The sequence below is a fragment of the Epinephelus moara genome, chromosome 13, assembly GCF_006386435.1.
Source record: "Epinephelus moara isolate mb chromosome 13, YSFRI_EMoa_1.0, whole genome shotgun sequence".
NCBI lineage: Eukaryota > Metazoa > Chordata > Actinopteri > Perciformes > Serranidae > Epinephelus > Epinephelus moara.
The window spans coordinates 22240924-22256978 of record NC_065518.1 but is presented as its reverse complement, the minus strand read 5'-3'; the positions used below and the strand labels follow the sequence as shown (position 1 = coordinate 22256978).

At 39.0% G+C, this 16055-nt stretch overlaps 2 protein-coding genes across 2 annotated transcripts; one reads left to right on the top strand and one right to left on the bottom strand.

The window, feature by feature from the left end:
- Positions 1-1955: 1955 nt before the first annotated feature.
- Positions 1956-7702, top strand: LOC126400236 (interleukin-21 receptor). The gene is made up of 8 exons (XM_050060797.1): positions 1956-2150; positions 3046-3178; positions 3454-3653; positions 3764-3921; positions 6267-6477; positions 6622-6724; positions 6827-6905; positions 6974-7702. The coding sequence occupies exons 1-8, from the start codon at positions 2030-2032 to the stop codon at positions 7430-7432; spliced, it is 1464 nt and encodes a 487-aa protein (XP_049916754.1). The 5' UTR covers positions 1956-2029; the 3' UTR covers positions 7433-7702.
- A 129-nt stretch (positions 7703-7831) lies between these two features.
- On the bottom strand, positions 7832-15493 carry ube2ib (ubiquitin-conjugating enzyme E2Ib). Its single transcript, XM_050060800.1, has 7 exons — positions 15336-15493; positions 13353-13431; positions 13143-13226; positions 12557-12629; positions 10434-10543; positions 9999-10078; positions 7832-8621 (listed from the first exon to the last, which is right to left on the bottom strand). The coding sequence occupies exons 2-7, from the start codon at positions 13416-13418 to the stop codon at positions 8558-8560; spliced, it is 477 nt and encodes a 158-aa protein (XP_049916757.1). The 5' UTR covers positions 13419-13431; positions 15336-15493; the 3' UTR covers positions 7832-8557.
- Between the last annotated feature and the right edge of the window lie 562 nt (positions 15494-16055).

Genomic DNA, 16055 nt, shown 5'->3' with positions numbered 1-16055 from the left:
AGTATTAATGGACATGAAAACTCTCTCCCAAATCCAAAAGCTAGAGTACTAGAACCTCATAGGATATAAAGTCTGGAGCTGCTCCTTAGACAATGAATTAGAAACATGTTCTAGATGACACTAAAAGCACCCAGGAGAATGTTCTGAGTATATGGGTACATCCTCTGTTTCAGAGCTGAGAACACTACAGTAGGATAAAGTACATTTGGGTATGAAAAAGACAACAAACATTCTGTGGGTCCACAAAATCAAGCTCCTGTTCATTGTCTATGGGGCAACTTTAGAATTTATACCCTATGACATCACAAGTTTGAGACTTAATTGTCTGGTCTCTGGCTTAGAGAGAACTGAATTTTCCTAGGCCATGGAAATAACATATTGGAATTCTTCATTTAGGTGGTGTCCCCTGTTAAAGATGTGTTTGTGAGATCAGTGCATACATATATGGCCACTTGGAGCACTTTATTTTTGCGAGAAGTACTTACAATTTGCTTTTTAAAAAGGTCTCTAATGTGATATAAGGACATTTAAATGTAACTATTCATTAAGTATAAAGAATGATAGTTGATGTTTGACGGATGAAAATATATTGTCCTGAGGATAACTACTGTAAAGAACAAGAAGAATTTAAGCAGAAATCAATCAAGTGGGTAATATCCCATTTCATATGAATTAGTTCCATTTTGAATTTGTGTGACTTACGGAATTTAGTGTTCAGCAGACCTTTTGTTGACTCTATTAGTTGGGTGGTAATAATAAACACATAGTACAGGAGTATTTGTTGACAAACGTTTGCTTTTAGAGCTCAAGAGAGAGAGAGACGTTATGTTTGTTTGAATTCACATTGTTGTGCGCGGTTAGGTTTACCCGTTGCAGATATATTTCTGGTGTTTTATCAGCTCATCAATCAAAATAAGTCTCACCACAGTGCTGGTATGACAAAAATGGCTTCTGGTTTTGTGCCTTCTCAGTAGGTTACCATGAAAAACCCAGAATAAACAAGGTGAAACATTTATAGACTCAAAACATTTTGTATTTTAATTGGTTAAAAGTAATTAGAATAGGGTCTGATGATAAAAAAAAAAAAAGTAGTATTATTTAACTGAATTTTTTTGACAAGAACCAAATTCAGTGCACAGTGTGATAGATTATGTGGTTGCAGTGGTGGAATGTAACTAAGTACATTCAAAGTATTCGTACCTTTACTTTATGCAACCTTGTACTGTTACTCCACCACACCTAGGAGACAAATATTTTACTTTTACTGCACTACATTTTTCTGACAGCTAAAGTTACATTTCAGATCACAGTTTTTCATCCCCTTCCTGTCCACTGAAATCCACGCATCTCCAGATGTGCTGATTTTGAATGTTTGTGATAAACTGAAGGACAAAGTGTTCCTTCATATGTTGAGAAAATTCTCCTGCTTCTTAAGCTAAATAAACTCCTTAAAGCCCTCCTGGATCAGGTGGAAAATGCATCGTCATGACGCTGAGAACAGGGCTGTTTTTCTGACACCATGAAAAGTTGACTTTTTAGAGATATGTGAAATGCAACACATGCATTAGTGCATCAATATTAATCCAAAAACATCAGATAGAATAGTAAAATATGACTGCACAATGAGTACCTCTTCTTAAAGTACTTCAAAGAAGGCTACAAGTGCTGATAACACTTCTACATATGTCAGGTTCTGAATGCAGTGCTTCTACTTATAGTGGAGTATTTAGCATGGTATTAGTACTTTTACTGAGGTGGAGGATCTGTATATGTCTTCCACCACTGTGTGGCTGTGACGCGAGACTCAAGATGCATGTTTGGTTAAACTGAAGCTGTGCCTCTTTCACACACTTTCCTTTTACAACAGCCCTCTTAAAAAAGCACATCCTCTCCCACCAGAGACATGTGAGCGATAGTTATCTGTGACAAGGCTCACAGATACCTCCCTCGCGCAGTCTTCATCAAAAACCATTTTTATGAGTGTGTCGCGGCAGCATGACTTAATCAAAACCTCCCGCGGATCGAAGCGATGTCTGGACCATCTGGTGTGATGGACTGGCGCTCTCAGACGAGGCTGAAGCTGATGCTGCTGAACGTGTTTCTGCTTGTGTCTACCTACACTGTCTGCCTGCACGGAAACCCTACCACAGGTTACTTCCCTGCTTTTTTTTCCAACATGAAAGAAAATCTTGATGATTGCTTGGATTGTGCGTTGAAGCTTTTGTGCTCTAGACATAAAACAGCATGCATGCTTAAAGTTAGAATAAAGGGCTCAGAGACTTTGTTGGTTTACTGACTCTGGTGATAAGGACCTCAGCCACGGTCTGTTTGACCTTTGACCCTTCAAGGAAAGCTCTGCTAAGCTTTCTTATCATAAAGTATCTTTTATTTATGTTGTAATGTAAAGATTTTCATATTACAACAAACCATTATACATGCAGTTTTAGATGCCGGTGAGTCAATAAATGTTTAACCAATTAAAGGATAAGTTTACAATTTTTCATGTCTATCCTAAAACAATACTCGCATACCTGTCCTCCAACCACTCAAAGGCCTTTTACACTACGTTACATTCAGCCACGCAATCTTACACTAATAGCTGAGGCTACTATGCAAAGTGCCACCTGCAACTCAGTTTAAACAATTGCATGCACTCACGCATCAGCGGCACAGCATCCTTGGGCCAGCATCTCGCCCAAGGATACTTCAACATGCTGACTGGAGAAGCCGCGAATCGAACCACCGATCTTCCGATTGGTGACCTGCTCCACCTCCAGAGCAAAGTGTTAGCGACTGCTGTAATTATTTCTTTTGTGCATACTGCCAAAAATAATTTTTTTATTAAAGCAATTTTAATGGAAAAGATAAAGTGTGATCTTTTTGAGCGTGCAGTTTGAAATTATTAAGTCATCACTATCAGTCATTAAAAGACAAACCAACAAATAAAAAATGGACAATTCACTAACTAAACGGATCCTTGTGTGACAAGTGACATGTAAAATCTCTGCTTTGACTCCTTACTAACACTGCCTGTATATGTTTTAGGAGTGGACCATGATCTTCACTGTGTGAACGATTACCTGTTCACAATCAACTGCACCCTGAGCATCGCAACGTCAGAAGACCCCTCAGACAGCAACAGCTCCTACTGGCTCACTTTCACAGAAGCATTTGATGAGTGAGGCTTGTTTTATGGCACTTATTAATAATATATTAGGGGCGTCGGTGGCTTGGTGGGTGGAGTGGGCGCCCCATGTATTGGGCTGTTGCTGCGGTGGCCCGGGTTTGAGTCCGGCCTGTGGCCCTTTGCTGCATGTCATCCCCCTCTCTCTCCCCCCCTTTCATGCTTACCTGTCCTGTCCATTAAAGGCAAAAAAATAAAAAAATAAAATAATAATAATATATTATCTTGAATGTGACGATAACACTGTGTTTGCTCATTGCTTTGTGCAGAATGACGTTAGTGTGCATGCTGACAAAGACCGATGAGTATTACTTCTGCTCCGTTCAAAAGCCCAATACAAGGCCGGACAACGACCCTTATCCAGACATCTTCGACGATTTAGATGCTTTTGAAATCTCACTTTGTCACAACCAAACTGAGACTGAAATCTGTGAGCAGATGGAGGAAGAATATGAGCCTGTGAAAAACAGTAAGGAACACACTGATTTTGTTCTGTTCTCATAACAAGTCACAGGGCACATTCATCTATGTAAAAAACAGATGTCTAACTTTTCTGGTGTGTGATTGTCCCCTCTCCAGTTAAACCAAACCCACCGTGCTGCCTCACAGTCAGCCACAACTCAAGTCACCGCCACTTCACCTGGAGAAGTACCTATGAGAAATATCATCGAAGCAACTATCTGCCCAAGAACCTCAAGTATCAGCTCCATTACTACAAAAGAGGAGACAAACATAACGTGAGACTCAATGATACACAAGCAAGGGTCTTTGTTGGTGGGAATAAGAGAGTAACATACGCATTTTACAGAACAGCTCTACTCTGGTAGAGGCCTGTTTATTGTCAGCTAAAATCTATTGACAAGTCAACAACCGATTAAAAGTCTAGAGTGTAAGATTTAATGTTATCTATCCCTGAGGTGGCAAGATTACCACTAATTGAAACGCTCTTTCGTCAAGCATGTGGGAGAACAGTGGCCGACGTGACAACGCACACGGCCCTGTCTAGAGCCAGTATTTCATTTGTCGTTTCGGGGCTACTGCAGTAACAACATGGCAAACTCTATGGAAGAGGACCTGCTCCGTAGATATAAATGCCAAAATGACACAATGATTCTTAGTTTCAGGTTGTGTTACACTAGCCTAATGAAATCTATAAATTTATTTTCCATTTCTGCCAATGTAGCCCCCTAATACCTACACACTGGACCTTTAAAAACATGGAAACTGATGTATTAAAGCAAGGATTTTCCTGCATCCTGGGGGTGGATGGAAGTCATTTAAAATAAAATAACGATTTGATCAATAATTTGATTATAATTTATAAATATATATATATATATATATATGTATATGTATAGTCAGCTGTAAAGTCTATGGCTGTACATGAATATGTGTTGCAATTGAATGTGTGAAAAGTAGGCTAACATTAGTTATCGAGCAGAAAAGTGTTAGCTAAAAGTAATGCAGAAATACTTAAAAATTAGCTAAAAATAATGACTAAACAGTTCAGACACTTAGCTAGTGTGTTAGTGCTGGCTGTATGTGAAATAATAACCTAAAATATTGAATATGCAGTTAAAATAATTAGCTAAAAGTAATGAATATGCCGCTGAAATAATGAGCTAAAAGTAATGAACAAGAAGATGAAATAATTGGCTAAATGCAATGAATAAAGTTAAAATTATTNTGTGAAATAATAACCTAAAAGTATTGAATATGCAGTTAAAATAATTAGCTAAAAGTAATGAATATGCCGCTGAAATAATTAGCTAAAAGTAATGAACAAGAAGATGAAATAATTGGCTAAATGCAATGAATAAAGTTAAAATTATTAGCTTAAAGTAATGAATACAGTTAAAATAATTAGCTAAAAGTTATGAATACGCAGTTGAAATAGTTAGCTAAAAGTACTGAATAAAGTTAAAAGTTAGCTAAAAGTAATGAATACAGTTAAAATTATTAGCTAAAAGTTATGAATACGCAGTTGAAATAATTAGCTAAAAGTAATGAACAAGAAGATGAAATAATTGGCTAAATGTAATGAATAAAGTTAAAGTTATTTGCTTAAAGTAATGAATACAGTTAAAATAATTAGCTAAAAGTGATGAATGCAGTTGAAAGTTAGCTAAAAGTAATGAATGCAGTTGAAATAGTTAGCTAAAAGTAATGAATAAAGTTAAAAGTTAGCTAAAAGTAATGAATACAGTTAAAATAGATAAAAGTAATGAATACACAGTTGAAATAGCTTAAAGTGGTTAATATGTAGTTTAATCAGATAAATGTAATGAATAAGCATCTGAAATAATTAGCTAATGAATACGCAGTTGAAATAGCTCAAAGTAACAGCTAAATGGTTGAAATAGCTAAAAGCCGAGCTTCTGCCACTAGTTGTACAAACGCAAACTTGACCAAACTACCCTAAGCATACACAGTTTAATTTGTATGAAAAAGATACTGTTACTATATTGTAAAAAGCGTATGAAAAATACTGTGAATAATTTCCAATTAATGATAAATTCAAATGAACACATTTGGAATCTGACGACTGGTGTTGATGAGGGGGTACTTGACATTAGGGGTGCAGGTTACTGTCTTCAAAGAAAAGGTTAGGAACCACTGTATCAATGGAAAAACTGAGAAATGGAAAATTGAATAAATTAAAGATGAATGATTTCTCACCATTTCAGTGGTTCTCTTCTTGTGACAGCAACTTCTCAGAGCTGCCAAGAGAACTTCTTGAAATGAGAAACTACTGCAGTGACTATGTCAGTGGCCACTGTGGCCGTCAGCTCAGTGTGGTGACGGTCTGCGGGTGATGAGAAGCTGTGACTTAATTTGACCCTTAGGTCTTTTTTGCTCAGTGATGGCTCTAGTCCACTTGTGTTCCAGTAAACAACCTGTTAGATGAACCACTGAACTACAGCTCCTAAAACTAGATTTTGGCACAGGACCCCATCAAGAACAGGGACTCTAGATTAAGTAATAACACAGCACTGGCGTTTAATACTGTTTTTTTTTTTTTTTTGGTGTCTCCTTTAAAGTGTTTCATTACATACCAAACTATTTAGCTTATTTCTTTCAGGTGTTATCACATGACATCAACACCAACAGTGTGAATTTCACTGTGGATGACCAGAACTTTGTGCCAGACACCAAGTATGCTGCCAGAGTACGATCCAGTCCTAATGGGGCTCATTTCCAGGGACAGTGGAGTGACTGGTCTTCTGAGGTTTACTGGAAGACAGAGTCAGCTATGCATGAGGTTTACTTGAAGACGGGGGCAGCTGTTAAAAGTGAGTCTAAGCTTAATGAAGACCTCCATCTTAAAGGCAGCTTGTTGAGAAAGCAGCTACTGTAAATTCATTTCTTTCTTTCCACTTCCTAACCTGCGATTTTGCTCTTATCAAATGTTTTCTATTCTGTGTGACTCCATACAGATCCCCCATCAAGTACATTTGTTTCTGGACTGGTTAAAGTGTTCATCCCCTTATGTGTGGTGGTGCCACTCGTCTTAGTTTTGTGCTACACTCCAGTTAAGAAGTAAGATCCTCCTCCAGCTTTACTCCTCAGTAAATGCCAACCTACATCATTTCCTACAACCAATACAAACTACGTATTAATTTACATTTCTCACACTTACAGGTGGAAGCAAAGTGCCTTCATCCCAACACCTGCACCCTATTTCAACACTCTGTACAGCGACTGCAACGGAGACTTCAAGGTAAGCTTAGTCACATACAATACTGACAGTTCTCATGAGAATGTCCCTGAACATGACTGTGATTACAGAGCTGGGTGGTCACACAAGAAAACACGGCTGACATGCTGAAGGCAGAGGAAACGCTCCAAATCGACACGTTTACCGAGTGTGCAGTTGTCGAGGAGGAAGAGGAGTGTCAGCCCCAGTTTCACCACATGTTCACAGAGGGCAGCGCATACAGCAATCTAACTGACCCAACCTGCGACACGTCTCTGCTGGGCGTCCCGTACGCTGTGAGCACCATGGCTCCGCTGTCGTCTCCAGGGAGCTCATTCCAGAGTCTAACCTGCAGCTTGCATCCAGGAAGCCCTGCTGAAGGAGACTCAGGGTGTTGGCTGGAGAGGGACCCTCCCTGGTACTGCAATGAGTACTGCACCCTGAGTGCCTTCCAGCAGAGTGGCCCGGTCACAGCAGAGCACCATGGGAGCCCCCCAACAAAATCCTGCACAACAGGGACCATCACAGTGGAGGGTACCACTGAAGCATAAGCATGTGTGTAGCAACTGGACAGTGAAATGGGCCTAAAATGTCAATGTGTAAACTACGCACATTTACATAAGGATAAATGATGCTTCAAACACTCCAAATGAATGTATGCTAAAATAACTACAATAAATTCTTAATTTTAGTTTTTGCAGTGCAGATATTTGGCATTTAGCGTGCACTGTTTGTAAAGTGTCTCCATAGCATTAAGCATAATGCAGATATTTAGAATATTAATTTTATAATCATTGGCTTGCATCAACTGAGTAAATAGCGTAAAGGAAATGTAAACAAAAGTCTCAGGAGAAATGCTTTTTGCCATTTTTGATTGATGTCTAAAAATGTTGCTTGTCAAGTGTGAACTTGCTGTATATTTTACTGATATAATAAAGAAAGTGCTAAAGTTTTGTAGAAAGTTTTATTTACGCCAACACATACATGAACAAAGCACCATATAACCTTAAAGTCTGATACAGAAGTAAGCCTACCTGCCTCAGTCATCATGGCCATTTTTATTTATTCCATAGCAAACACTCTGAATAACAAAAAGACAGCCAAGGCAGCAGATTCTATCATATATTACAGCATGCTGAATAGAAAACCTGGGAAAGAGAATTAGACAGAGCCATCTAGAGACACTAGTGAGATACAACAGTATAAAAGTGCCATTCATTATACAGCAGTTGAAATACTGACAATGAAATAAGCTAATTTTACATTAAATTTATGGAAAATAAAGGGGGGAAACATAAAGGAATAGACCCTGTGAAAGAGCAATATAAAACAAAGACATTTTCTTCCTTGAACATTGATGACAGCCAGCTTGCATGGAGTTGATGAAACTGGTACCGAGCTGTGTCCCTTGCACCACATAAGACAATTAATGTTTAAAAAGAAATGACCAGGGTGCTGCAGCACCCATCCCCCTCCCAGCATTATGCGCCAACTGGCAATTAAGAACAAAAAAATGACAGGTCAGAGGAGAACGGATGGCACAGAATGTGTGGAGTTTAAATAGAAGTCTTTAAGCAAGTCCTGATGTGAGAGGAGCACATTCATTGAGAGACTGAGCGGGGAGGTGATTCTTGTTAAACCCATTCCTTCTGCCGCAGCGGAGCAAATCTTCGCCCTTACGAGGGGGAGAATTTTTTGGCTTGTGCTCGAACTCTTTTTTCATATTCTACTCTGTTTTGGCTGGAAAGGGGTTAAAAAGATAGCAGTTATCGTGGCGCTCTGATCACTTTTTCCAAATCAGACACAAGAGGCATTTCAAAACCCTGAGAACAAATAAATCATACTTTGCCCAGTAAGACAAATGTAGAAGATGCAAAAATCCTCCCAGATCTTTCCTCGGTCAGATTTATTTTTCAGGTTGTTAAGCTTAACACTTATGTTAGACACATTTTTAACCATGCCCACTGAAAAAAAAATTTTTTAGTCCTGCACATACAAGCTCAAGAAAATCTCATCTTCAGGATTCAGCAACTCCGTAGTTTCTTTGGTGACCAGGCTGGAGAACCTACTGCCTTATAGTCAACCACTGAATTGTACAGGGTGGATTAAAATATGTTATGAAACATTTTGTATTGATTTAGGTAAAACACATCCTGAACTCCAGTATGTGCGTGCACTCACACTTTTATACTTCAGTACTGTGTCTTTAAAAGGTTCTGTATATGACATTCAGGGAATTAATATAGCAGCAAAGCACTATGTGCTATGTAAAAATGTGGTGGCGTAATAGCGCTCTGGGCAGAGAATGAAGTCACACTCCCTCTCTGTGCGTTTCAATTTGAGCTTCTTAGTTTATTTTTGTGGTAGACGTTAACAGCAGCGCATGCATGTTAGTCCCTGTGTGCATATCCCACTGGTTAGTTTATCACAGAAGTGTAGTGCCCACCCCCCAGTCCTAGATAAAATGATAATGACATCTTAAAGTTTAAAAAAAATCTAAGTTATTAGTACCTTGTATGGACCATGTAGATTTACTTTAGCAACAATGCAATAAAATCAAAGCATGCAAACAAGGCAACAAGCAAAATCAATTCACAAACATGTGGCCATCAGCTTTGTTAGGGAGGGACATCACTGAGTGTGTTTACTGTCGACTTTAAACAGATGTGACTTCACGTGTTACATCAGCCTAGATGTTTTTTGGCAGTGCAGAGTGCATTAATAAGTGATGAGTATTAGGGTGGGAACTTTTATAATAGTACTGCGGGTGAGTGGTCCGCAACAGTTCCATTTCTACCTCAAGGTTTTGCAGTGTTGCTTTTGAAACTCTTTGAAAAGTCTTTCTCCTCTGACTTGCACTATAATCATTTCATTTGTCACAAGCTCCTTTTATTTTGAGGCACAGAGATGGCAATACTGATGCATTAGTTAAGAGGATGATAAAGAAGTCCTCCAGATTCAACTGAGAAACAGATTTTGGCACTGCACATAGGAGATATAATAATTAACATGTCATTTCCTTAGCCTTTTTCAGACACGGATGTTGCTTTGTAAATCATCTAGTATTTTCACGTTTGAGTGTCATCTTCGAAAAAGGTGAAATCCAGTGTCACTTACCAGTAGATTGTGTAAGCCTCTGCTTGGGCTGGATCCTGGATATTTGGTTCATTTAGGAGTTCCTGGATACCTAATAAGATCTGTAGGACAAATGAACCAATGAGCCAATTTTTCATTTTAAAAATCAGTCAGTTGTCTGTTTTTCATTTCTTCAAGCGGCTGCTTATATCCGTTAGTCACATCAAGTTCTAGGTCAGTTACATCAACCCTCATTTTTATTTGGGTTAGATCTCACTGAATGAGTTCAAAAACGTGTGTCCTTTATTTTCCAGCAGAGTCAAGAAAAATAGACTGATTACCAGACCAAATTATTGATGATATCAGAAAACTTGCACTTAATGAACAAGATTCAGATTATTTAATGCTTTTTTTTTTTAAATTTGATTTTAGATGCATTAACAGATGTAAATGAGGTAAATGCTTTGCGATCCAAACCTGCTTTATTGTAATGGCTGGTCTCCAGTCCTTGTCCTCCTCTAGAATAGATAGGCATACTGTGCCTGATGGATACACATTTGGGTGAAAGAGTGGAGGCTCAAATTTACCTGAAACACAAGAAAATGTTAAGTGCGCTTATGTTTCGGATCCGTTACAAATGTCAGACAAGATGAGCAACTTCCACAAATGTCACAAGGCTTTTCCACAGTATACACCGACTGATCTGTTCCACTAATGGCAGCAGCTTCTGTTGTTCACACAAGCAGTGGCCTAATGTTATTTTAATGTGACATTCAGACAACACCACCCCTGTAGCTGGATATTAGAAGCACTGTACATCACAGTGCCCTGACATTGTGCATGACCAATAGTGGTGATGTAATGATTTGGTTCAATGCTCAACGTTAGGCAAATGTTTTAACGTTTTGTGCAGTCGAATTGTCTCAACCAGTTTAGTGCCATGGCTCTATCAGTTCTTTAATATTTCAACACTCAAATCATCACTGGCAAACACTGCACTACGCTGTAAAATATACAATAAAATGTGCGTATTAACATCCAAATCATGTCTCATGACAGCACTGAAGGGAAAAATGGCTTTCAGATCAGCTTCAACAGCCTTTGTTGTGTTTATGAGTCATTAAAGGGGACCAATTATGCTTTATCTTACTTTCTGTCATGTACATTATTCTATGATGTTGGATGTTCATACTAAATGTGGCCAAAGTTTCACATAACATGGTAAATGTATGTAAAGGTAATCCCTGTGAGCAACAACCTCAGGCACGTTCTGAATACTGTTTTTTTCCTACTTTGGCCACAAGATCATGTCAGATTGTGACGATCATCATCTGCTCCTGGCACGCTCTTGCAAGTGTTATATAATGTAGCCTATACTGCTACATGTAGCTACATGCTAATGTCAGGGAAACATGTAATTGTGGATGCAGATGTTAAGTTTCCTCCCAATTTTGGATCAAATTGCAGCTGTTCGACTATACGTTCTTTTTTTCTGTATAAAGTTCAGCAGGACGTTCAGGGTGACAGAGACTTTCATGTAATACAATAAACAAGCAAAGTTAGCGCCCCAGCTAATCTTTGCTGTCCACGGTGGAAAACATTTAGCACTGTTTGCCGATACTAGACACCTAACAAAAGCCAGAGACTGTACCGTAGTTAGTTGCTGTGAGCTTTCAATTCACCACTTCTAAGCAGAGGGCAGAAATTACATTTTCTTGGAGCCAGACTGGGCAAAGCCTCTCCCTCTGTTTCACTCAGACTCACCCTGGGTCTGAGTCTGCAGCTGTCTGCATTTAAGCAAGCATTTCACTCCGCGGCTACCTCTGGGGATATAGATGCAAACTGACTACTCGACTTAAATCGACTGAGGGAACGCCGACTGATGATTTGATTCTTCACCCTTCAGGGTGCAGCCTGGAAAGATATGGACCCGGAAACTGATCAGTCAGAGCAGACTGAGCTTCGTCTGGAGAAGGGCTTAAAGTGACAGGCGCTAAAACAGAGCGTCTCAGACAGGTATTCCAGCACCGACAGTATGAGGAAAATTAGGTGTTTAACATTAAAGCATTTAAACATGTAGTAGTAACCCAAAATACATGTGTGAACCTGAATATTAGAATAATATATCCCCTTTAGACACAAATGATGGTGTGGGGGAAAAATCTGTGTTTGAAATGATCACAACCAAGGGATCAATCAGGTCCAACGCTGCTCAGCTTTAGTGAGCAAGCTTAAACACATGTTACTATCTTAACTACCTTGAGATGACAGGGCTGGAGTACTCCTGACCTCTTCTGGGCCATTTCAAACATTTTTATTTACTTAACTTTGCCTTCAAACAAGCAAACTGTCACTCCTGCCTTTGTCAGTATAGAAATGATGCCTGGCAATACCTTTAAAGACAGACATACTGTGGTGTGCGCCTGGCTCTACATTCTAGATGAGGCGTTTTCTGTGCAGTGTTTGCCAATGAGTCCATCTACTGACTGCATAATTCATATATATTTCTACAAGCACCTGCTACAGCATAATAACAGAGTGTGTGGTAATGACATAACAGTTGTGTTTAAACTGAATACAGGTCATACACAGGAACTCACATTTTGGTGGTGAAGAAGGATAGTCATCCTTGAACAACATGCGCAGTTTGAACAGGCCTCCTTCCCACGGAGTCTGAGGAGTAACACAACCATTAGATTCAGATTCACACAAGTTTCACACACGTTTTAATCCACAAATCTTTTTGGCTAAACACTTGGAATTCACTACCTATGCTGAAACAATATCAAATGTAAAACTCTAATAATACATTTTATTTATAAGCGCCTTTCAAGACACCCAAGGACACTTTACAAAACCAGTCAGTACATATAAAAGTCAACAATAAGCAATAACAAAGAGCAGCAACAACCATTATGAAATGCATATACAGATAAAGGAACATATTCATAAAACGTATTATAAAACACCAGTAAAGGCATTGCTAAAGAGATGAGTTTTCAAGTGTGCTTAAAAGAAACCAACATGCACTGACGCAGACCCTGTATTATGTAGGACAATTTGTTTAAAACCATACACCTGCTACAGAAAGCCATTGTCATACAAAGCTTGCTGTGTTTCATTTAACAGTGGTGGCTATGTAAAGTAAATGTGTTCTTTATGCAAACAGACAATGAAACACGTTACCCCTTTCTTGCCAGGAATAGCACATTCCCAATTCATGAGATTCATGGTTCCATCTGGATTTTTTGTTGGTACAGCGACAAATCCCTAAAAAATTAAACAGGACAGTGCAAACAGTTAAGACATCAGTGTTAACCAGAGGACCGGATGCTATGTCATAAAAGCTCTACACCTTCACAGTGACGCCAGAAGATTTCATAAGACAGTACTTACAAAAGGATGGTCCTTCCGCCATGCCTTGCGCTCCTGGGCAAGCCGGCTCAATGCAATGCCTGACATGATTCGTGGACTCCTGCAATGAAACAGAATTCCAAGTCAATTAAATCAAACTATTCCTAAGTAGGGATGCATGATATTGGATTTTCTGTTGATTTATAACAACTTGTTTGGCTGATAACTGATAGATATATCAACTTTTCTCCATCTAATTTTAGTGATCATCAAGTTTCTTCTGTGGTGGAATTATCATATTATGCATGCATACTCTTATTGTGATGGCCCACCAGCAGATGGAGACATCAAATAAAATGCTTTTTAAAGTATGTGATATTCATTCATTGGGTAAAATAAGAAAAAGCATGCTGGCTGATTGACACTTAATTCTGAAGCTGATACTGGCCAATATGGACAATGTGCTGATATCATCAGCATGTTGACTGATTCTGATATCGGGCGATACCGATGACATGCCGATATTATCGTGCATCCCTAATCCTAACCTGGTTTGACATGGCAGCAGGGATTCACAAGAACAAGACTTTGTGGAGGTCACTGCCTTAAAAACATGAACTGCTCCTGTCATCATCATATGTTATCTTTTATACAGCATAAAAGCCAAGGAGGGCATATAGATTTGGTGCTTTTCTCTGCTTTATATCAATGTAAATTAAAACATCTTGTAACCAACAACAAACCACTTAAAAAGCAAAACAATTTGGGTTGTGAAAAGCTTTTTCAGACATCAGGGTTTGGCTTTTTCTACATGATTTGTGATTCCAATAGTGTGAATGCAATTGTGAACATCACAGGTAAGCTCCTACGTTACCTTCTGTAAAGTGATCTAACATTACAGTAGTGGAAACTGAAATCCTGATGCTATGCATGTAGTGAGTTCCTGTGATCAGGTACATTTTGCCTGGTAAACTGATTACCCTACTCTGTAAATGAAGGTGCTTTACTCAGGTAAAATCACCTGGACACATAAATCAATGATTACAAACTATATCTGTCTGTAGTGACAGACTGACTGATTGTCCACACTTTTATTTACTTATTTTCACAGAGGTATCTATACATCACGGTGTTGCCTGTCAGCATCGTAGCTAATTAGGAGCTCTAATTAAGGCCCTCCACTGGAATGTCTAATTATCTCTATAGCAACGATGCTTAGGAGGAAACGTTAATTAAAACAAGAGGCAAAGCAACAAAAATGGCACAGGCAATAAGTACAAACTGCCCACGCAGCATTTACTAACTTTATAACAGTGGAGTTGTACTCTGTTTAATCGGACGTAATGTTAACTAGTGTTCAGTATTATAGTAATGTGCTTTAAAGTAACGTTTAAACCGTGTGCTTAGCACGCTAAGGAGGCTAGCCAAGTTAGCCGGTGGTGATAACGTTACATGTCTACAAAACCCGATTCTCTTAATCTCTTTCGGTTGCGCCTGGTGTTAAACTTAAGGGCCCCAAGAAATAAAACTATCGTCGTTTAATTTCTTCCATGTTCGTTGAGTTTTGCTGTAAACTTGTTGTCAACGCAAACGTCAACAAACAGACCATAAAAGCTATTTGCTTAGCAAGCTAGCCGGTTAGCTTGGTGAGCTAACTCATGTGCGCCAGAATGATGCTATGTCCTAACAGGCGCTGGCGCTGTTAGCGTCTGACACGGCCTGATGCAGCACAAAAATGCGCAATTGCACTTGATTTGAACACAATTTTGGATGACAGAAAAGTGACAAATGCCTTTCTTCTGACGCTTAATAGTATGTACCCTTGAATAGCAAACGCGGATGTGTGATATTCTACAAGAATAAACCATATCAGAGCCCATTAAAGAATAGGGACAAAGAACGCCAGAGCTAAAAGGCGCACATTTGTGCATTACCAAACTAGCGAAAATGGCGCAAACTGAAGCGGGTAAAATATCATAATACACGACAAAATTAACATGTTCTTTAATGAATGTGTGCTCCTACCTTTCAGTATGGCTGCACTGGCTCTGGTAATTAGGCGAAATGAATTAATCGTGCTCAAATCCCGTTAAACCCTGTAAAGTTTCCCTCCTGAAAAACCACCCGCTCCGACTCAAGACAGACAGCGAAGCGAAACAGTCATCCGCTGTTTACTTCCGTCTTCGCTTAAATACCCCATAGGAAGAGCAGACTGCGCGTTTCTTGCGGCTTATTTTTTAACGTGTCTTTTAACTGCCGCTAATGTAGCCGTAAGATTTTATCCTGTTATTTCTTCATACGTTTCCATTTTCATTTGAGCAGCATAGCTTCTGCTTATAACACACAGCGGTGAAAATTATCTTTGCTTTGCGGCTGGTGCGCCGTGCCAATGCCTGTTACCTACTCTGAAAATAAAACAAGCAAAGGTTTTATATATATGCGAAACACGCGTATGTTTATTATCGGGAACATCTTTTATATGCCATTTGTTCATTTAGATCGTTAAACATATATGAAAGAAAACATATTTTCCTATTTTAGATATTATACATTCCCAGGAACGATGAGACAATCTAGCAAACACACGCGGATTTCCATCTTCTCCTATAAAACATCTTTGCCCAGACTAAGGACCGTTAACCCAAACGACTGGCGTTTGACAAATCATATCGCATAATTTGTACACTTATATAAAGAGCTGGGATCAAATATACACAGATTTTTGGCCTTCAGACACACATTTTC